At 41.4% G+C, this 23,255-nt stretch overlaps 1 protein-coding gene across 1 annotated transcript in view; it reads right to left on the bottom strand.

The window, feature by feature from the left end:
• Positions 1-23,255, bottom strand: part of Fam135b (family with sequence similarity 135 member B) — a 354,422-nt gene that overhangs the window by 161,729 nt on the left and 169,438 nt on the right. Inside the window, 1 exon segment of the mRNA XM_004656183.3 lies at positions 6,829-6,908. Within this exon segment, the coding sequence (XP_004656240.2) occupies positions 6,829-6,908 (80 nt within the window).

The raw sequence follows: 23,255 nt of genomic DNA, 5'->3' as shown, positions 1-23,255 counted from the left end.
CATTTACTATGCTCTCTCTCCCTTCACTTTCTGAGCAGATGACTGCTGTGTGCTTAATCATATCCCACAGCCTTGATCCACTTGGACGGCCCCCTCTCTTCCATGTCTGCTTTAATTGATCAGGCCCCAAAAGGAAATGACTTCATATTTTTCCTTATCATCTCAAGGGGAGGAAGAGACCAAACAATCTATTAGATTGCACCTTTCAGTGGGAGGAAACAACCAAGGTTAAGTGTACCTGACATTTATCCAACTGGACACAATAATTACTGATGACCCTGAACTCAGAAGAGAGAAAAGCATGCTTTGAAGTAGCATGATTATTTTTTTTTCTATTATTATTTCTTACATTTTCTTCCTGAATAATTTAATTCTCAAATTTTAGTTAATTGCCATTCATATTTCTGTTGCTCAGGGCATCATATATTCTCATGTTTATAAGATACATTTAAACAGTTTGTTGAACACATATCAATACTGATTTAACGAAATTGTCATATACTTGACTGACAGTTTATATTCACTGTATATCTAAGGAAAAAGAGAGATCATCTGAGAAAAATAATTCAAACACAAACACTTACAGGTATATTTAAGTGCTACTGAAAATCAATTATGGGGCTGGATAGATGGCTCATTGGTAAAAAGCACTTGCCTGCAAAACCTGATGGCCTGGGTTCAGTTCCCCAGTGCCCATGTAAAGCCAGATGCCCAAGGTGTCACTTGCATTTGGAGTTCAATTTCAATGGCAAAAGCCCTGGCACATCCATTCTCATTCTCTCTGTGTCTCTCTCTGTCTCTCCTTGCAAGTAATGAAATATGTTTTTTTAAATCGGTTATGAATATATGTGCATCATGACTGCTACTACCAAACATAGCAAACTTGAGGGCTGACGTAACGGCTGAGCAGTTAAGACACTTGCCTGTGAAACCTAAGGAATCATGTTTGATTTCCCACTACTCATGAACGTAAGATGGACAAGGTGGCACATGCATCTGGACTTTGATTTCAGTGGCTAGAGGCCCCAGCATGCCCATTCTCTCCCTCCCCCTCCCTCCCTCCCTCCCTCCCTCCCTCCCTCCCTCCCTCCCTCCCTCCCTCCTCTCTCTCTCTCTCTCTCTCTCTCTCTCTCTCTCTCAAATAAATACATGATATATTAAAAATCAAAAATAACAAACTTAGTTCAGTTTGAGTACTGAGAACCCAGGGAAAGTGCTAAGTGTCCCATCATACAGGGACTAAGTATGGCTGTTGGAATACTTTTCTCTGCTGAATGACTACCTCTGGCAGAGCATGAGCAGATCTGAGACTGGACTCATTTTGGCAACTGTAAGACAGGGTTGCACAGCCTGGCTCTGATCTCTCTCTAGAGGTGCACAGGGCTGCGCCCACATGAATGTCCATCTTCCTATCCGGCAGATCCAATTCTGTCCTCCCTTCATTCCCATGTGGATCCCACTATCTTGTACCAGAGAATCTCTGTCTTGGGAACCCCTGTGTTGTCTCCATTTACAAGCTTTTCTCAAACCTATGGTATGATGCTTTATGAAGCGATAGTAATACAGCAACTCTGCATAGTTTTCATCATGGATCATGCACTGTTGAGGGATCTCACCATCATACTCTTAACTCCTCTTAACATTGGTTTTCCTACCATTCTAGTCAAGGTTACACAAGGTTCAATGCTCTTCCTGGTGCATGCATCCCTGAAGTAGACAAGTGAGATTTTAACAAGGCCAAGTCCACGTCTGACCACTGTAGGACCTGTCTCCCATATACTAGATACCTTCATCTGACAGTTCCCCAGATCTCAACACATCAAAAATAGACAAGGGCTGGAGAGGTGGCTTAGCGGTTAAGCGCTTGCCTGTGAAGCCTAAGGACCCTGGTTCGAGGTTCGGTTCCCCAGGTCCCACGTCAGCCAGATGCACAAGGAAGCGCACGCGTCTGGAGTTCGTTTGCAGAGGCTGGAAGCCCTGGTGCACCCATTCTCTCTCTCTCCCTCTATCTGTCTTTCTCTCTGTGTCTGTCGCTCTCAAATAAAATAATAAAAAAAAATTAAAAAAAAATAGACAAGACTAGAACCCATATAAAATATGTATGCATGCATGTATCTATGTATGCATATATGACTAGCATGAAGCTATCACAGTGACTTTTAATTCCCTTTAGAATCTGGGACAATTTAGGGATGCCCTGGCAGCCACAGATCACGAGACAGTCACCTACAACTTCTATGTCCCTGCTTTTGTTATGCTAGAGACACAAACACTAAAGCCAATCCCCTTCAACGCCCTCATCCACAGAGTGGCGCTCCCCTTTTACCCAGCACTTTACCCCTCAGCATATCTGACAGGATCGCAACTGTCACCTGTTTAAGCAACAGCCACTGCTCTGGTGCTGGCGGCTTTTAGAATGCCCAGAGAAAAGATTACTTCTACCCTATGTGAGCTCAAAGCCTGTCACCACAATCTGCTAAGAAGATGTACAAATAACTCAAGGATAAGTTAACAGTTTTCAGAGAAATTTCTCCCCAGCTTACCTTTCCAAAGGCTATATGCTAAACCAAAAAATAAATTAATGCATTAATTAATTAAATTTTAAAATGAAGGTATTGCAGAAGAGCCTGTGGCGGCACACAGATTATGAACAGGAGAAATTATTATACTTTATTCATAAGATCACAACACAATACTCTAGCTTGAAAATTTCAATAAGATTACTTCACATGTAAAAAATGTGGACACAAACCATCTGTCTGATGAAATGTACTTGCATACAATGTGGTTTTTCTGAGACCTGACTGTGTTTTTTTTTTTCTGTTTCTTTAATGCACATGTGTAGCAGTAGTATGTGTTGTGTGGTGTGTATGCACATTGAACACACATGTATGTGTGTACATGTTAAGCCTTGTGCACACGTACACGGAGCCCAGGGAGATTGGTGGGTGCCCGCCTCTTGATGTTCTGCATTGTTTCCTTAAGACACAGTTTCTCACTGAACCTGGAGTTGCTGACCAGTGTGCCCTAGAGATTCTGTCTGCTTCCCATCGGACTGGCATTACAGGCATGCATGACCATAGCCACCTGTGGATGTGGGTACCGGGGACCAAACGGGGTGAATCAGGCCCTTTCACACCCTCATGCTTGTGCTGCAAGTGCTATTTCCGGCTGAGCCATGTCCTCAGACCCCTGACAGACCATCCATGTCCCGTAACTGAGAACCCCAGTGTGTGAACAGTCTGTGTGGTCAGTGCTCCTATACTTCTTCCCTCTGTGCTGTAAAGACAAAACCCATCTCTTGCTGGAGAGATGACTTATTGGAAGCCTATGGGTCCAGGTTCCATTCCCCAGTACCCATGTAAGCCAGATGCACAAGGTGGCACATGCATCTGTAGTTCATTCATAGTGGATAAAGGACCTGGCACACTCCCTCCTGCCCCCTGCCTCCTTTTCTCTCTCTTTTTCTGACAAATAAATAAATAATGATCTTATTTAAAAAAAAAAAAACTGATCTTCCTTGTGTGGCAGAACATGACCTTCAAACTAGGCTAGCCCAGCCCTCTCTGCAGTTTGGCCCCATTCTTACAGCACACTTATCTCTCCTCAGACTGCAAGCATCTTTGCTCTATTTGCATTCCAATGGCTTGGGTCATTGTGTTGTCTCTGCCTGAATCACCCTTCTATAACCTACCTTTGGACCAATATTTCATCCTTTCAGACTGCATCCATGAGTCCCTTCCTCTGCCAAGCTACCCAGCCTCTAGTTTGGGCATCAGCTCCATTTGATTCCATCAAACTGTGCCTTGAACGTATTGTTCAGAATGCTTCTCTTGAGATGAATGGAAGCCCATCCAAGGCAAATACAGACCCGAATCCTCACTGCCACTCCCCAAAAGTGTCCAGAACTCATCACAGGGCAGGATTACTATGACAAGGAGTGTTTAACTCCATCCTCTCTCAGCTGATAGTAATATATCAAGGGTGCTGGGGAAGCTCAGAACACTTAAAGCATCAAAAAGAAAAGGCTATTGTTTAAACACCAAGATCTGGAGTGCCCTGAGAAGTAGCCATATATAGCTGAAGGGGATATAAATGGAAAATACACCTTGAAGAGGAAATCAGAAATTCTTTATACCTCTAACTCATGGAGCCATCCTACTGTGAGTTTTTTTTTTCCTCTAATCTTTGTGTTAGCATTCTCTTCTAAACAGTATTCGAGTACAAAAGTCAAAGGCATGTCAACTTCATTACAATTATTATTCTGTCAAAATAGACCAGAAAAGGAAATCGCTTTAGTCTAAAATTGCATTTCATGTCATTTTCTGTGACTCTGCAGTACTATCTCTGGCCCTTCTTATTCCCAGCCTACTCTCTGGGGTCTTGAAACCCTGGATGGCCAGAGCCTCTGGTCCTCACCACGGCTCAGAAAGCTCCGAGGGAAGGCTCAGCAGTGACAGGAGCTGAGCTCATGCTCTAGAGTCTCAGGGAAGAAAGGGGAGACCGTCCCTAGGATTCCGTAGACAGCTCTCATCAGACCGGATCAGCTGGATTTCACTGCCATCTGGGTTACAGGTCTGCCTCCTGTGACTGTGCCTTGACCCTAAAGAAGTGAGACCCTGCCTCACACCTCTATCCTGTGATTTCTCACAGGCTGGCCTCCCCAAATGTTCATGCCCACTCTTGTCATGGTGCACTCATATTCATAATCTCTATGAAGCATAGGATTTGTCTTTCCATATCTGTTCTCTTAAGGGGAAAATACAATGGAGATGAATCTTTGCCCTTATATTTCAGGTAAGGAAGTAAGGTCAGGGTGTGGATAACATACCTGGAGCCCAGTCAGTTTATAAAATGGCAGGTTCTAGAACACCTGCTCCCATAGAGGATGTCATGGACCTTCTTCTAGTAGACGTTGGGAAACAAAGGGGCATGACCCAGGACAGAAAACAGAAGTTGGTGATTCCCAAATTGCTATGGCATAGCATAGTGGGAAGCCACTTTTTTCCATCTCAGATGTCTAATTTATGACCAGGAAAGAGTAACTTACTGGAAACACAGTGACTCAGCACTGATCACTGACTGGGCTCAGAGTCAGGAAGAGACTCAACAGTCAGGGGTAGCAGGTGGCTGTTGTGTCTTTCGCTGTGTAGACCAAACTTAAGTTAGTCAATTGGCTATGAACCTTTGGCCTCCCCTGGCTTCCTCTGGCTGGCTTGTGGAGCTGACCACATCCTGTCCCACATCCTCCCACAAGGCACTGTATCTACACACTTCACTTGGGGATATTCAATTACACATGATTTCATTCACCATGATGTTGTTGCTAATTTCTAATGAATTTTGCAAAGTGTATTTTGGAACAGAACCCTGAGGCATTGGTTTCTGTGACAGTCATAGTCACTCCTTTTTAAAGGTAAACAGGTGTTTTTTTGTAGTTCCATATTATTATTTGTTTATTTATTGAGAGAGTCTGTCTCCGAACCCAGAACTTGCCAACTGCAGCAACGGCCAGCAAGCACCGTGGATCTGCTAGTACCTACTTCACGCCCAGAAGCGGGATTACAGGCTTGCTGTACCATGCCTATCATTCTACATGGTGCTAGGGATGTGAACTCAGGTCCTCATGCTTGTGTGGTAAGAACTTTGTCCACCAAGCTGTAACCAAAGCCCTAACTCTCCTTTATTCCCAGATCTCCATCCCACATCCCTCAGCCTCTCTCATTGCCTGTAACGTCCTCTAATCTATGCAGTTCTCCCAGCTATGCTAATATAAAACCTTGTAGTTCTTTCGGCTAATCTGTGTTTCCAGAGCCCTAAATGCTCACTTAGTATTCCAGCCTCCCCAAAACTAGAATTTGAGATTTCCTTGGAGCTCCCTTTCATTCATCGAATGTCATATTTGGCAACTTTTGGAAGAGCAGTTTAGCCAGGCTTACACATGGTAACACATACTAGTTTTACAGAAAGGAAGATCTGATACTTTTTACAGCTTTCTTCCTGCTTCCAAAAAAAAAAAAAAATGTAGAAATTAAGAGGGTGATGTTTAACTGTAGTAGTAAATCCAAGTTCTTTTCTGGTATACAAATAAAAAAAAAAGAGCACATAACACTAGTCAAAAACTATATACAAGGCACATAGGCTGTAAACATGCAGAGATGTTATTTATTTTCTTTGGCTTATAGAACTAATTTTTGTCCCTATTACTTGTGTATATCAACTTGCTGTGCAGATTTTCATTCAGTTTCACTGAGGACAGTGCAGGTGCATTTTGAAGGGCAGTATCTCTCCAATTATCCTAAAGTATAGATTATAAGACAGAAAAGCGCAGTCAAGCTCTGAAGAACATCAAAGAAGGATGGTCATGCACCTGCGCTTCGATATTTTCTGACGCTATATTAAAATATAAGCAAAGCCCCGGTCTCTTCACACATAGGACCCCTTACTGTGTCTGGAAATGACCATCAAGACTGCCCATTTACTCAGTCTCTTCACCTGGCAGACAGCCAGTACTCTGTGCATCCATCATTTTACCTGCTGGCTGGATGCCTCTTCCTACCTGCCTCACCCCAGATTTGACTTAATCCAAGAAGGCAGCCTGTTTGCCTCCAACTTCCAGCCTGTCTTCCTTCGGCAAGGTCTCCTTTGCAGCAATAGTCACACATGGCCACATCAGCAATGGGTCTGTCCGTCCAGCATGCACTCCTCTAAGACTTCGCAGTGGTGACGTACTGAGCACTTCCATATGTCCTGTGTTGTGCTGAGCCCTGACACACAGGGACAAAGACGACCACTGGGACAAGCACTTCCCTGCCTCGCTGTACTCACCTGACTGCCCGACGACGGAAGCGCTCAGTCTGTGGGGGATCCTTGAGGACACCTTCAAGGTTACTCGGATCTGGTAATACCTAACAAAAGAACAGAGGACAGGCAAATGAAGAGGTGACTTTTTAGTTTTGACTCCTCAAAATATCCAGACTTAGTGGAGAAAGCCACAGGTAATCATGGAATGCTTTGGACAGCCTAGGCAGTCATCTGGCAGCGAAGAGCAATTCATTTCATCAGAGAGGCCGATTGGGAAGGGGTGGGGCACGTGGGAGGCAGAAAGCTGAGTCCACTGAGCAATGCTGGAAAGGACGAGAGTACAGAAAAGTCATCGATTGGTGACATTACACGCATAGCTGTGGTTTTTCTTCAGTCTGGAAAGCCCAGTGTGAAGGAAATAGGTGGCACAGTGCTGCTATACAAACTGACTTGCTCATGTGCTTACACGTGCACGGGAACACACACACACACAGGTACACGCATGCACATATGAACTTCCTTAAAGCATGCACCTGCTGAGCTGTTATCTCTGGGTGTCCCGCCACGTGACTTGCCCAGTGCATCTTCCCATGCTTCCATCCCTCACTCCCATTCCCAAGCTCCAGCATCTCAGGGCTGACATGGGCTCCTCTGCTTTCACTAACCCTCATGAGCTCCAGAGCTGGAGGTACAATTTTGTCTTTTGAAGTTCCATGCTCCGCAATTAATGACAACTTTGCTTGTAAGCAGTTGAAAAGGATCTCTCTCATTAGAATCTCCCCCACCTCAAGCAGGGCAAACCCCACTGTGAAATGGAATGTGAAGTGAAAGGAGAGCAGACCATGAGCACATGGATGTAGGGGAGTCATGTGCCACAGAGTGAGTGGCATCCTAAATACACATGGAGTGTTTACACTGGTGGCCTCATGTCTACTTGGGTACGTGTATGTGATGAGCAGAGGGGTTGTGAACAAAGAGCACTGGACCTAAGCACATGGCTGATACTCGCGTCACGGTTGTGGGCTATGCAACTCTGAGTCTCTCACCTAACTTCTCCAAACTCATTTCTGACACTGTGAGCACAAGTCTGTCATGTTAATTCCTGATTTGCTTCTGACACTTGTAAGCTATGTGTCTTTGAGTCTCTCATACAGCTTCTATGAGCTTGTGCCTGTGTCTTCAAGATGAGAAGTTTTTTAAAGTCCCTAAGATGAGGATTTTAAAAATATGTTGTTACATGCCTGACTTAGGACTCCACAAAGATGGAGTAGGCATACTAATTCATTCTTTCATCCAGCACAAGTAAAACCTCTGAATAGCATACAAAAATAAACAATAAGAAACTCTTAAAAGATGGAGGAGAAGGGGGTTTGGGAAGATGGCTGAGTGGTTTTAAAAGGCCTGAAAAGTCTGCTATCACAGGAATTCTCAAACCCCTCATGTAATCTAGAGGCCAATAAACAAAATTTGTAGCACAAGCATCTGGTATTCTTTTGGAGCAACAAAAGGTCATGGCTTACACACCCAGACGTGTGTGTGTGTGTGTGTGTGTGTGTGTGTGTACATAAAGATGGAGAAGAAAACCAGACTAGAAACCTAGAAACTTCAAGATACAAATGAAGCTATGGTGATATGTCTTATATGTTTTATTTTTACCTACTACATCCCAGACTGGATAATGGAACATTATTTAGACAAAATAAAAGCCACCTTAATGACCACAAAAGGATCCAAAATGGTCAGGTGTTGGGAGCCTCACAGTACAGAAAGCTTTTAGTGATAGTGGGTACAACTGCACTCATAGCAGCTGAGACTCCAGGCAAAGTTCAGGGGCCACCACTGCCATATGTAACCAAACACCACCTTCACCCAGCCTGCTGACGGTCACCTCCAGAAGGATCCACACATCCTTCCTCCAACTGACTTTGATTTTCATGGAGACCAAAGGGGAAGCATGGACCTCCACCCTCTACTGCATAGTAACTAAGGCATAAAATATGCCAGGGAAGTTTGGAAGTATGCAGAAATGAGTCTGCATAGAAAAGACAGCCTCTTCAACAAGCTCTCCTGAACAGCTGAACAGCCACAGGAAAAATAATAATTATGAACAAACGAACATCCAATTTAATACCCACTTTACAAAAAAGTTTCAAAACAGATCTTTCACTTAAATGAAAAGCATATAATACCTTTAGAAAAAAAAAGTACTCCAAAGTATTTTAAACACACAGCTACAGGGAGTTCTGAGACTTAATATCAAAAGCATGACCTATGAAAGAAAAAATATTGAGGAGTTTGATTTCATTAAAATTAAATTTTTGTTTTGAGGATGAAAACCCATGCCGCAGTATAGGAGAAAAGGCTAGCAAGCCACATGAAGTTTACACTCATTTGTGCATTCCATAACTGTGGGTTCAGTTACTCATTAAAATAGATGTGTCAACCTAAAATGCAATGCTAGTGGCTCCCTTATGTGCGCTCTCTCACTCTTGCTCTCTCTCTCTCTCTGTCTCTGTCTCTCTGTCTCTCACCACACATATACACACACACTCAATAGTGAAAAATGATTTCATCTGACACCCAGGCTCTGAGATATTTAATCTTTTCAACTTGCTGAGATTTAGAATCACCATGGAAACAAACTTTTGGGCATGTTTGTAAGGGAATATCTAGATTACCCAAAATGTCTGCAGTACCATCGCATTGGTAGAGTCTTGGACTTAAAAAGGACAAATCAAGCTGAGAATTTAGCATTTGTGGTAGTTTGAATGGATGGCCCCAATATATTTGGGATTTTGTAATTTATATCTGTAGCCACCTGGCTGGAGCAAGTGTCACTGGGAGAATCCTAGGCTCCAGCCCTAAGGTGGGGTGGTGGATTTGGAATTCCGGCTAAATATATCCAAAGTGGCTGAGCTTTGCCTGGAATTCCTAACTGTGCTGTGTGGTGTGGTTTCTGAGTTTTGGCTTGTAGCTTTTTCTCTGATTGGACCTGTGAAAACTGCACAGATTCTATAAGCTTCAATAAATACCCCTTCCTTCGCAACTCAGCAACCAGAAGCTGGTTACTACAGCATTCATCTCCCTCTGTGAATTGAATGTGACCAGCTGCCACCAGCTACTGAGGCCATTCCTTCCCGCCCCACCACGATGACCTGTGTCCCCTTCAACTATAAGCCGAAATAAACACATGCTCAATTAAGTTGCTTCTGGTCAGGTATTTGGTCACCCCAACAAGAAAAGTAACATGTAAAAAAGTAAAAAATTAAAATTAAAAAAAAAGAAAAGTAACATGTCTACAACATTCCAATGAGATTGTATGGACAATCATGCAAGCAGTGTCCACACTGCAACCTGTGTGGATAACATATATGGCCCTGGAGGACATTATGCTAAGTTAAATAAGACAGAAACCTAAATGAAAATCTTTCTTGATCTCACTTGTATGTGGAGCATAGACAAAAGTGAAAAATGCATGGAAATAGATGCCAGAAATGAAGAGGAGGAGAAATGGGAAAATGTCCATCCAAGGATATAACCTGGCAGATGTGCCCCATCTGTCTGAAGGTTTGGTGAGCACTGGGAGGACTAGAGTTGATAACACTGAGATATTTTTATATATATATATATACATATATATATATATTTCTGATAGTAGACTTTAGATGTGCTCACCACACATATAAAAATTAAAACATTTAAAAAGAGGAAGTTAAGTAATGTAGCAGATATGTTGCTTTGATACCTGTATTAATTACTTCACTGTATATAAGCATTTCAAAGCACCATGCTCTCCACAGCAGATATCAACAATAAAAGAAAAAATAAATAGAAGAGTGCCAACCTTGTGAAATGAAATACAGACCAGACTCAGGCTGCAAGGACCTACAACTACAACTACAAATCTGTCAGAACTGGTAAAATGAAAACCTCAACACTGAATGCTAGCACCCATGCAGAAGGACTGCAGTGCTCATTTGTGCTGCTTCTGAGGTGAAATGGTTCCACCATTCTAAGAGCATTTGGTGGGTTTTTAACACTTAAGCATGTTGGGCTGGAGAGATGGCTTAGCGGTTAAGCGCTGGCCTGTGAAGCCTAAGGACCCCGGTTCGAGGCTCGGTTCCCCAGGTCCCACGTTAGCCAGATGCACAAGGGGGCGCACGCGTCTGGAGTTCGTTTGCAGAGGCTGGAAGCCCTGGCGCGCCCATTCTCTCTCTCTCCCTCTGTCTTTCTCTCTGTGTCTGTCACTCTCAAAAAAAAAAAATAAATAAAAAAAAAAACTTAAGCATGTTGTACTATCTACCCCCCCCACACACACACACACGATACCTGCCCCCATGGTCCCTTTTAGCTTTTTGGTCTGTACAGGCAGTCAGGCTTACAGCCATTAATCCAGAAGTCTGGAACAAGGGGCAGCCTATGGGAGAATGTTGCAATTTGGAATTGAGCAGAGCGACGTGAGGAATACAAGAAAGAGACAAGAGCCGGCCTCAACAGCACAGAGTTTATTGGAGCACACCTGGGGCAGCCTTCTCCCACGGAAATGACACTGGCGCCCCCTTGAGTGGGCATTGGGGATTTTAAGGCTTTAGGCTCAGGACAGCCAGAAATGCGGGTAGTGGAGGTTGAGTTAAATAAGCTACAGGTTGTCTCTATCCCTGTTTACTTTTCCTTGGGAGTGAATAGTGGGAAGGCAGAGCATCTTCCTTTGTTTACAGATCACTTGCTGAGAGAGGATTAGGGATTTTTTCCAGGTAGCCTGATAGCTACTAGAATCTGGCCATCTTGTAAAGCTGGTAAGTTTTATGGTCCAAAAGAATTTTTCCAGAAATGTCACTTATTCATAAATTCTCCAGAGAACTGCAACATTTGTGTTTCTAGGTTGGGGTTACCTCACACAATATGACATTTTCCAGTTCCCTTCATTTGCCTGCAACTTTCATAATTTTTTTTTCTTTATGGCTGAATCAAAGTCTACTGTGTATATTGTATGTACATTATATTTGTAATCTATGCAAAGACTGGAACATGGATGGGAAAGGACACATGAAACCTCAGGCCTCCAGAGTACTTCATGTCAGCTAATGGCTGCTGCGAGAGGGGAGTCAGGCTCATCGTTGGGGTATTCATTGCTAAGTTGCTCACTCCACAGTAAATAATTTCCACCATGACCATGCAAGCAACCCTAACTCAACTCAGTGGATTAAAAAAAAAAAAAACAAACATAAATGTAACATGGGGATTGACAGGGAAGAAGAGCATTAACTGGAGAGACAGTAAGATAAGAGAGGATAATTGGGAATAAGATCAAGATACATTATATATGTATAAAATGTCAAAATGGAAAAATTAAATCATATCAGCACACTCAAATTCACACCTTCACTTCCCTCGAGAACTGCCCTAAATGCAATAATTGTCTAGTTCTAAGAGCAGAAACAGGTTTTATTGAGTTTACTATACTGTATGAATGGAAAAACACATTATATATTCTCTGGCTTCCACTCAGTAATATGATTGTAAATTTTTAATTACTTTTGTACTCAGTGAATACAGTCAAGTTGGTACCATTGTTAGCCTCCTCCCTGTCCTTTCCCCTCCCTCTGGCTCCATCTTCTTGGAGTATATGGGTCATACATTGTGGAGTTAGCCCTCAGTTATGGGTAGGAGGAAATGTCTCTGTGTATCATAACCCTACTTGTGGCTTTGACATTCTTTCCGGACCGTCATCCGCAAAATTCCCTGAGCCACGTTGGGTTCATTTTAGATCTGCTTCAGTGATGAGGTCTTGGGAGCTTCTGTGTCTCTAGATACCTGATTTGGTAGGAGTTGATTATTCTCTGATTGGTCTCCTTCACTCTGGGGCTGGCACCAGGTTTACCAAGAAAACAGCACCCTTACTTGTTTCTCCAATTATTCTTAATTTCAGCTGGAGCCCTTTGGAGTTATAATGGGGTGGGGTGGTTCTCTCCTTAGGATCTGCATCTATCTGAAAAAGAGAAGCAGATTCTCTAATGGAGAGTACAGTTAGAACCAGATAAATGGGATAAGCATTATTATTTTTTTAGAGAGAATTTAATAGGTGTAGGCCTTCTTGTAGCCCACAATAGGTAGAAGCTTGATAATTGAGAGTGGATTCATTTTTGGTTCTGGTTCTGACTTGTTTCCCAGCTCCAGCTATCGGTTTCATTCAACTGAGGAGATCACTTAGCCAAACCTAGAGCAGTTGGTTACTCACCATGGCTGTGTGCCACTATAGCACTTGTGTGAGCATCATGACAGGTTATTTTCTGCTAAGTAGGTTAGACCATGAGTTGCTTGGACAGATATTGGTCATTTTCTCCCAGTTGCCCATGTAGCACCTTCTGGCACTAGAAGTGCTGTCTGGGGACTGAATCTCTTCCAGCTTCTAGCCATGTCACTCCATGTTATGTGTCAACTGCCTATGGTGTCTTCAGCAGTAGGGTCTTAACCACTAACCTTTGGTGGGTCATCAAGTACTCTGACAGAAACCTGTCATTCTTTTAGGAAACCTTGTAGGTCTCTCTGATCAAAAGCTCACTGTGGATGATAGCTACCTGCTGGTACTGGGAGTTACAGGACAGTGCCCACAAAGAGAAAGAAGAAAAAGATAAGTAATATAAAAGATTTAGAGAGAAGAGGAAGAGAGAGAGAGAAGCAGTAAAAGATTAAAGTCAGTCTTCATCATACACTCTCCAGGGCCTTGTGACTCAGGTGTTGCCTCTAAAACTCTGGTGAAGTTTCAACTGTTTGGTCTGTCTTTTAGGACATAGAATTTTATGGTAGTATTGCCGTTTGGGTCCAAATTTGTGTCCCCCACTCCTTGCCATGCCCTCTCCTCCCTCCCCACCCAACATATGGTATGGTCCTTGAGATGTCTGCTGGGTATGTTGGCATCTTGAGTAGATTCAGGTTAGGGGCTTTGATGAGTGAGACTATGTAACAATTATCTTTCTGTGACTGGATGAATTCACTGAGAATGATCTGTTCCAGGTTCAACCATTTTTCTTCAGATATCATTGTGTCATTTTTTTTTTCTTACTGCTGTGTAGAATTCCATCATGTAGATATACCACATCTTATTTATCCATTCTTCTAATGATGGACATCTGGGTTAATTCTAGCTCTTAGCTATTATGAATTGAGCAGCTATGAACATGGTTGAGCAAACCTCTCTGAACTGAGACACGTAGATTTTAGGATACATGTCCAGGAAGGGAATAACTGGGTCTGTTGATAACTCTATAGTCAGCTTTTTTAGGACTTTCCATATTGCTTTCCAAAGTGTTCGTACCATCTTACATTCCCACCAACAGTAGATAATCGTTCCTTTTTCTCCACATCCTTCCCAGCATTTATTTTCATTTGATTTTTTAATGTTTGCTACTGGGGTAAGGTGGAATCTCATAGTTGTTTTAATTTGCATTTTCCTGATGATTAGGGATGATGAACATTTTAAGTGTGTGTTGGCCATTTGTATCTATCTCTGTGAACTGCCTGTCCAGTTCTTTGCCCCATTTTGTGAGTGGATTGTTTGACTTTTTATTGTTTAAGTTTTTGAGTTCTTTGTAGCTTCTAGAGATTAGGACTCTGTCAGTTGGATATTCAGCAAATATTTCCTCCCATTCTGTTGGTAATCTATTGGCTTTGCTTACTGATGTTTGTCTGTGAAAAAAAACTCTTCAAATTTGTGTGACACCATTGGTTGAGTGATTGTTTGAGAGCCTGTGCTACTGGGGTTTTGTTCAGGAAGTCTTTTTTTTTCCATTCCTATGTTGTGGAAAATTCCTCCTACATTTTCTTCTAGCAGTAGCCGAGTTTCTAGTCTTATATTCAGATCTTTGATCCATCTGAACTTGAGTGCAGTGCATGGTGAGATGTATGGATCAAGTTTCAATTTCCTGCATATAATTAACCAGTTTGTCCAGGACAATTTCTTGAAGATGCTATCTTTTTCCAGCCTATATTGTTAGGGCCTTTGTCAAATATCAAGTAGCTGTAGTTGCCTGACCTAAAATCCAGGTCCTCGATTCTATTCCATTGGTCTACAATCCTGTTTTTATGTAAGTACCATGCTCTTTTTATTACTATGACTTTGTAATATAGCTTTAGATCAGGTATGTTGATGTCTTCAGAGGTATTTCTTTTCCTGAGTACATGGTTGGATATCTGAGGACAAAAGCCTTCCCATATGAATTTTGAGATAATTTTTTCTATCTCTGTGAAGAACAATGTTGGGATTTTAATTGGAATTGCAATAAATCTGTATATTGCCTTTGGTAGGATTGGCATTTTCAGTGTTAGTTATGCCTATCTAGGATCATGGGAGGTCTTTCCATTTTCTCGAGTCCTCCTCAATTTCTTTTATGAGTGTTTTTGTTTGTTTGTTTGTTTGTTTTGTTTTCATTGTATAGATCTTTCACTTCCTTGGTTAACGTTATCCCAAGGTATTTTATTTATTTTTTGTTGCTATTGAAAATAGGACAATGTCCCTTATTTCTTTCTCCGTATCTTTGTCATGTGTATATAGAAAGGCTACTGATTTATGTGTATTGATTTTGGATCCTGCTACTTTGCTAAAGGAGTTAGTCACTTTCAAGAGTTTTGGGATGGAGTCTCTCAGGTCTCTAACATATAGAGCCATGTCATCTGCAAATAGAGCTAACTTAACTTCTTCCTTTCCAAATTGTATCCCTTTTATTTCTTTCTCCTGTTTTATTGCTTGAGCTAGGACTTCCAGTACTATATTGATGAGCAGAGGTGAGAGTGGACACTCCTGTCTTGTTCCTGATCTCAATGGGAATTCCTCCAGTCTCTCTCCATTGAATATTATTGGGGCCTTAGGAGCTTTGTATATTGCCTTTATTATATTAAGATATGAACTGACCATTCCAATTATCTTCAATGTTTTGATCATGAAGTAATATTATATATTGTCAAATGCCATTTCTGCATCTATTGAAATGATCCTGTGGATTTTGTGTTTAACCTTGTTTATGTGGTATATTACATTGACAGATTTCCATATGTTGAACCATCCCTAAGTTCCTTGGATATATCCCACTTGATCAAGGTGGATAATGCTTTTGATGTATTGTTGGATTTGGTTTGCAAGGAATTTGTTTGGGATCTTACATCTAAGTTCATCAGAGAAATAGGCCAGTAGTTTTTATTTCTTGTGGTATATCTGCTGGGTTTTAGAATTAGGGTGATACTAGCTTTATATAAAGAATTGGAAAGCTTTCCCTGTTCTCCAATTATGTGGCACAGTTTGAAAAAAGATTGGTTTGAGTTATTCCATGAAGGTTTGATAGAATTCAGCTGAGAAGCCATCTGATCCTGGACTCTTCTTTTTGGAAAGTTTTTCTATTTCCTTTACAATCTCAATGAATGTGATAGGTTTGTTTAGGAGATTAATCTGCTCTGAGTTTAGCTTTGGTAGATAGTATGTGTCCAGGAATTTATCTATTTCCTCCATATTATCCAATTTTGTGGAGTAGAGGTTTTTGAACTAAGTTCTGATGATTCTCCCAATTTCACTTATGTCTGTTGTGATCTCTCTTATTCATTTCTTAGCTCAATTCATTAATTTCTGCTCTGATCTTAATTATTTATTTCCATGTGGAGCTTTTTGAGTTGGATTCTTCTTGCTTTTCCAGTGCCTTTAGGTGGATCACTAGGTTATTGATTTGGGATCTCTCTGTATTTGTTATGAAGGCACTTAGTGCTATGAATTTTCCACTGAAGACCGCCTTCATTGTGTCCCATAAGTTTTGGTACAATGTGTTATCATTGTCATTCATTTCTAAAAATTTCACAATTTCAGTTTTTATTTCTTCCACTACCGATTTATTGTTTAAAAGTGTGCTATTCAGTTTCCAGGAGCCGATTGGATTCTTGGTGGGTCTTTTGTTATTAATTTCTAGCAATATAGCATTGTGATCTGATATCATGTAGGGAATTATGTCAATCTTCCTAAAGATAAGTAGGCAGGCTTTGTGACCCAGTATATGATCTATTTCAGAGAATGTTCCATGGGCTGCTGAGAAGAATGTGTAGTTTGTGGATTTGGGATGGAATGTTCTGTAAATGTGTGTTAGGTCTAAGTTGTCTGTGGTTTTATTGAGCTGTCTTACTTCCCTGCTGACATTCTGTTTGGATGATCTATCTATTACTGATAATGGTGTATTTAAGTGCCCAACTATAATGGTGTTGGTGGTTATTTCTGTTTTATTGTCAAGTAGTTTTTGGTTTATGAACTGTGGTGCCCCTGTGTTTGGTGCATTAAGATTTATGATATCCTTTTGATGAATCGTTCTCTTGATAAGTAGGAAGTGGCCTTCATTCTCTGTTTTGATTATTTTTGGTTTGAATTTTATTTTACCTGATATTAGTATAGCTGCACCTGCTTGTTATTTATGCCCATTTGCTTCAAATATCATTTTTCACCCATTTACACTGAGAAGGTACCTGTCTTTAGTGGTGAGGTGGGTTTCTTGAAGACAACAGATTGAGGGGTCTAATTTTCTGACACACCCTATTAGCTTGTGTCTCTTGATAGGTGAATTAAGGCCATTAATATTTAGGGTTTCGACTGTGAGGTTTGGCGTGATCCCTGCCATACTGTATTGGTGTGGGTGGTTTTGTGTTTTTATGGACTTTGAAGTTTTTTGTGCCTTCTCTGAGTTTGGTTATTGTGATCTGCCTCTTAAAGGAATTGAGGTTGATTATTTGAATCTGCTGTGCGGAGAATTTCCATAAATATTCTCTATAGGTTTGTTTTTGTGTTCATGTAATTGTAAAGCTGAGTTTTGTCATGGAAAATTTTTCTTTTCTCATCTATTATGAGGGATAATTTTGCTAGGTAAAGTAGTTTGGGTTGGAAGCCATAGGTTCTTAGACTTTGCAATGTTCCATTCCAGGCCCTTCTGGTTTTCAGGGTTTCCAATGAGAAGTCTGAAGTAATTCTGATGGGGTTACATTTATAAGTGATGTGCTTCCCCCCACATCTTCTTTAAGATTTTCTCTTTGGTGTCAATATTTAGAGTCCTAATAACAATATGACTTGGAGAGTTTCTCCTTTGGTCCAATCTTTTTGAAGATCTGTTAGTCTCTTGTATCTTCATGGGATTTTCTTTTTAGAGAGTGGGAAAGTTTTCTTCAATTATTTTGTTAAATAAGTTCCCCATGCCTTTGGTTTGAATTTCTTCCCCTTCTGGTATTCCCCTTATCTGAATATTAGGGCGTTTAGGGATATCCCACAATTACCTAATGTTCTGTTCACACAATTTTTTGAACTTACTGAAACTTTTGAACGCTCAAACTTTTTCTTCTGTTTTGTCTTCCAGATCTGAGTTTCAATCATCTACATGGCTGACTCTATTCTTGAGAGCCTCTGAAGTGTGTTGGGTTTATTCAATTAGGTTTGCATTTTCTACTTCTTTTCTATGTATAGGTTCCATACCTCTGTCAAGTTCCGTTTTCAAATCATTTTCTGATTTTCTTGATTCTTCTTGGAATTCATCCTTGCATTTCTTTCTGTCTTCATTTAGCATTGCAAGCTGATTTTTGAGGTCTTTTTGTTTACACTCTCCTTCATACCTCTTAACTGCCTTTGAACTCCTTCAATTTTCTTTTCTATTAAGGTCTAGTCTAGTGATGGCAGCATCCACATGATTATCGGTCCTTTGTTGCTTTTCTGCAAGTTCTACCAGTAGCTTAGTCATGGTTGCATTGCTCATAGCTTTATTTTGGTGTTCTGATCCTAATGTCTTTTCTGTGTTTTGATTAGCGACATTCAATGTAGGACTGGGAGATCTTACTGGATTTAGTTGCATTTGATATTTCATGTTATTTCTTTTGCACTGTGGTCTGCCCATCACAGTATATAGGCAGGGAGCATAAATCGGTGGTCTCGATTGGCAGGGGAAGTGGTGCCTCTTAGGGGAGCAGGTCTGAGCTCACACGTGGACAAGAAGACAGGCAGAGTGATCCTAAGATCATGCATGGGTGGGTGGGTGGGCAGAGCAGTCTGGGCCTGAGCTCACATGTGGACAGGCAGCTGGAGTGGCAAGTAGACAGGTTGGCAGAGCAGGCTGAGCACATATGGGTGGATGGGCAGCATGGGCCTAATCTCTTGTGCGCACAGCAGGCAGATCAAGGCTGAGCTTGCGTGGGGCAGCATGCAGAGCCAGCCTGAGGTCACATGTTGGCAGGGGTGGCAGGGCAATCACCCCTGCACAGTGAGGCAAGTGGAACTATGCTGGTCTGAGTCCCATTTCCCGAAGTAAGTGGGGGAGTATCCTGAGGCCTGGACTATGGCAAGGGCGGCTGCTTGGGGGTTTAGGGGACTGGTGGACTACCCGAGAGCGAAGGTATCAGCCAAGTCCCTTTTTATTTCCTCTCTGTGCCCGCCCCCTGGTGATCTATTAGAGATTGTTCTCCCCTAAAAGACCCAGTGAACCCTTAATGCCTTGCCTTTCCTTCCCGGGGAGGTGCAGCATGGTGAGGCAGATGCCATCTTGGCCAGAAGTCCGGTTTATAATTTTTTATCCTGTGTTATTTATCTGCTTCACTCTCATGACCATATTCCATGTTCTGAATAAATCACATCATATTAAAAAAAAAAAAAAAACTGTTCCACAAACCAACTACTGACCTCTGGACATTTATGTAATGGAAAATTTATATAAGAACATTTACATACACAAAAATTTATACAAAAGTTGATAGTTCTTCATTCAGAATAGTCTAAAACTGAAACCATCTAGATATAAGTAGTCCTAGAATATACTCAGCAATAAGCATAAACAGTTGGTTCACTCAAAAGCATGGGTGCCATAGGCTTGGTGTCACACATCTGTAATCCCAGCGATAAGGAGGTAGAAGCAGTGGGGTCAGAGTCCAAGTCCATCCTGAGCTACATAGCAAGAGCCAGTCACAAAATGCAAAATAAAAACAACTGGAATGAATCGCTAGACAGCTAGGCTGAACTAAAACAAAATGACCCACTCCAAGGGGTAGATGGTTCCAATCACAAGAGGTGGAGGATGGTCCATTCACAAGAGGTGGCTGCTTCCATTCACAAGAGGTGGAGGATGGTCCATTCACAAGAGGTGGGTGTTTCCACTCACAAGGACAGAAGTAGAACACAGATTAGTTGTTGCCAGTGGGGAGGAGATGGTAGAGATGGGCAATGGGTGTGGCTATCTAAAAGCCAAAAGGAGAATGCTATTGGCCATGGAAACACGCTGTATCTTGACTGCCTATGTCAATATCCTGGTTGTGATACTGGACCTACAGTTTTTTTATGACTCTACCACAGAAGAGAGTGAGTAAACAGTGAAATGAAACATCTTGGTATTATTAAACTGTGAATTAATAATTATCCCCCAAAGAAATACAAAATGCATGAGACAGTCAGCACCACAGCTTGAACTCAATGATTAAATATGACAGAACTCAATGCAAACATAAGTTTAAAAAAAAACTCTGGGTCCCATCAAATCTAGCTTTTCTTTTTCCACTTTTGATAGAAATACAAACACATTATTATATCACCACTAAAAGTTTGACATAAATGGAATCCTTATCTGGAGCTATGAAGAGGTGAGACCCATTGGGGCCTTTAAGAGGTGATTAGGAAGCCAGATTGTTGGCATATGCCTGTAAACCCCAGAAGTAGGAGGGATGAGGCTGGAGGACTGCAAGTTCAAGGCTAGCCTGGACTACACAGTAAGACCCTGTGTCAAGCAAGCAACAAAAATGATTTATCTAGACAGGGGCTCTGTTACAAAAGCCAGTTTGGCTCCAACTCTTTAATATGCCCTCTCACCATGCCATGCCTTTAGGAATCTGTAGAGTTCCCATCAGAAAGACAATCTCACCTGATAGGGCTCCTTGAAGGGAATTCCCAACCTCCAAATGGTATGAAGTAACTTTCCATTTCTTATAAATTTCCCAGTCTATGGCATTCTGTTACACTTTAATAACTACCCAACTAAGATAGCTACTGTCAGGACATGCAAGTGGATGCTCAGTAATAAATAGCCAGGAACATCTGCCTCTGAGAAGGAGCTTGACAGGGGAAGGTGTTCCCCTTGCCCAGCACAGAGCCAGTAACTAATCTCGACACTGTGGAAATGTTCAGTGTGTTGCTAGGCATTTCTGCTTTACAGACAACAGACATTTGAGGTTTCAATAAAGCAACTCTAAAATTTTAGATATTGGCTTATAATCAATTACAGTGACATCAAGAGCAAAAAATGAAAAGAAAATAGCAACAAAAGGCAGTGTTGGCTATGGCCACAGTGTTAGGGATGAAGTATGTTGGGCCCAAGGTCAAACGCTTGCAGGACAAGCCCCCAGTGGCCAATCGTTGGCAGCCTCAGAATCTTATTGATAGGACACACAGTGATCCCCTAACCTGAGCATTTCAATAATTCTACAAGCCAGGGGCTTGGCATAAATCCTATGAGCACAACAAAATTGTCATATTCTAATCCCCTCTTCTCTGAGCGCATGACAGGCCAATCATCACCAAGGTCTGTCTATACAACATTTTGCTTTCACAACTGCACTCAAAGCAAAAATCACTTCACTCAAGATTTATTAAGCATATACACACTAGGTCTTTTACTAGAAACTTCCATGTATACAATCCTGTTTGACTTCCAATAAATCCTCTGTGGAAAATGGTGCTGTCTCCAGTGTTAGGGAAGCTGAACTGATGGAGTGCAGTAACCCTTGCCAAAGCCGTAAGAACAAGCAACAAGGGCTCTTAAGAGATAAATGCATGTTTTTTCCTCCTGCTGCATCTCATAGCAGTCCCATTTTATTGCATGAATTGGACCCCTTTTATAACAGATTCCAAAGCCTCTCTGAATCTTTCCTCCTTAAAAGTGCTCAATCCTAACCAATTTTCAATTTAAGGAGTCAACCATTGTCTTGAAAGCCACATCTTATAGGCATAAGTTGATCAAAGTAAGTTACAGTTAGGTTGGCCCACTTGGCTCTTTCCCAATTAAACAGGATGCTTAAACTAGCTTAGTAATTCACTTTTGTTTCATTTAAGGTCTTTCAAGCTCATAAATTCAGAAACCACACATTCACACAGATATAATCATTTCTGATCTCAGCAGGAAGTATGATTAATTTATCATAATTTCTATATTAATGGTGAAAGAATTAACAACTAGAGATGAGGAAATGTATCCAAATTCATGTGGTAAGTAATGTATGCAAACTTCTAAGAGCCAGTTTATTACTTAGCATATAAATATCCTTTAAGGATCTCAGAGTCATTGCTTTCTCACCAGGATCACTGAAAGACAATATGATGGAGGAAACACTTGTCTCAAGTCCTTGGAGAATATGCAAGTGATAAATTAAGATGGGGGCAATAATATCCCATCAGAATGTAGACATGAGGAAAAAAATAGGGGGTACAAAGATCAACTGGTGTGTCAATATGTTTGACCAGCCCAAATTTGAACAGCGCCCCTTTTGGAAATAATCACTGACAATCACCATTCATTGATTCCTATTGTCAATAAAAAAGGAGGAAGAGGGCTAAAGGAATGGTTTAGTGGCTAAAGCATTTGCCTAAAAAGCCAAAGGACCCAGATTCAATTCCCCAGGACCCACGTTAGCCAGATGCACAAGAGTGTGCACATATCTGGAGTTCGTTTGCAGTGGCTGGAGGCCCTGGAACGCCCAGTCTCTCTCCCTCTCTCTCTCTCTCTCTCTTTCTCTCTCTTTCCCCCTCTTTCTCTATCAAATAAATAACCAAAAATAAAATATTTTTTAAAAGAAGAAGAATATTTTGAAAGGAAATCTTTAAAATATTTCCTATTATTACCTTTTATGAGATGTGGAAATATTTTTTTCAAGCAGGTAAAGCCAGGGCAATCATAGGTGTTCTTAAGGGGAAAGAAGGAGAGAAGATACAGAGGGGAGAGGAATGGGAGGGGAGAGGAGAGGCAAGGAAGGGGAGAGGAAAAGGAGGGGGGAAGGGAGAGGAAGAGAGGAAAAGGAGAGGAGAGGAAAGGAGATGAGAGGAGAGAAGAGAAAAGACTCCACTATGCATTGCTGGCTTTGAAGCTTGAATGGACCATTACTCAGGGACACCAACAAGGACAGTATCTAGACACTAGGAAGACAAAGAAACAGATTTTCTTGAATACCTCACAGAAGAAGGGAGAATGAGATACATTTCATATTTCCAGCATCTATAATTCTATTACATCTCTATTGCTCAAGCCACCAAGGTTGTAGAAATTTCTTTCAGCACTGATAGCAAACTATGTTCTCAAATTTCCTACTCATGACAGAACAAACAGGAAAAATGTGTCGGCTGTACACAAGCTATGACTCAGGAGAGGTTATGTAATCTGTCCAAGATTAAGTTGCTTTGGATATGAAATACTTGG

This window comes from Jaculus jaculus, chromosome 2 (genome assembly GCF_020740685.1).
Source record: "Jaculus jaculus isolate mJacJac1 chromosome 2, mJacJac1.mat.Y.cur, whole genome shotgun sequence".
In the NCBI taxonomy this organism is placed as follows: Eukaryota; Metazoa; Chordata; class Mammalia; order Rodentia; family Dipodidae; genus Jaculus; species Jaculus jaculus.
Note: the sequence above shows the minus strand (reverse complement) of the source record. Positions and strands in the feature narration are given on the sequence as shown.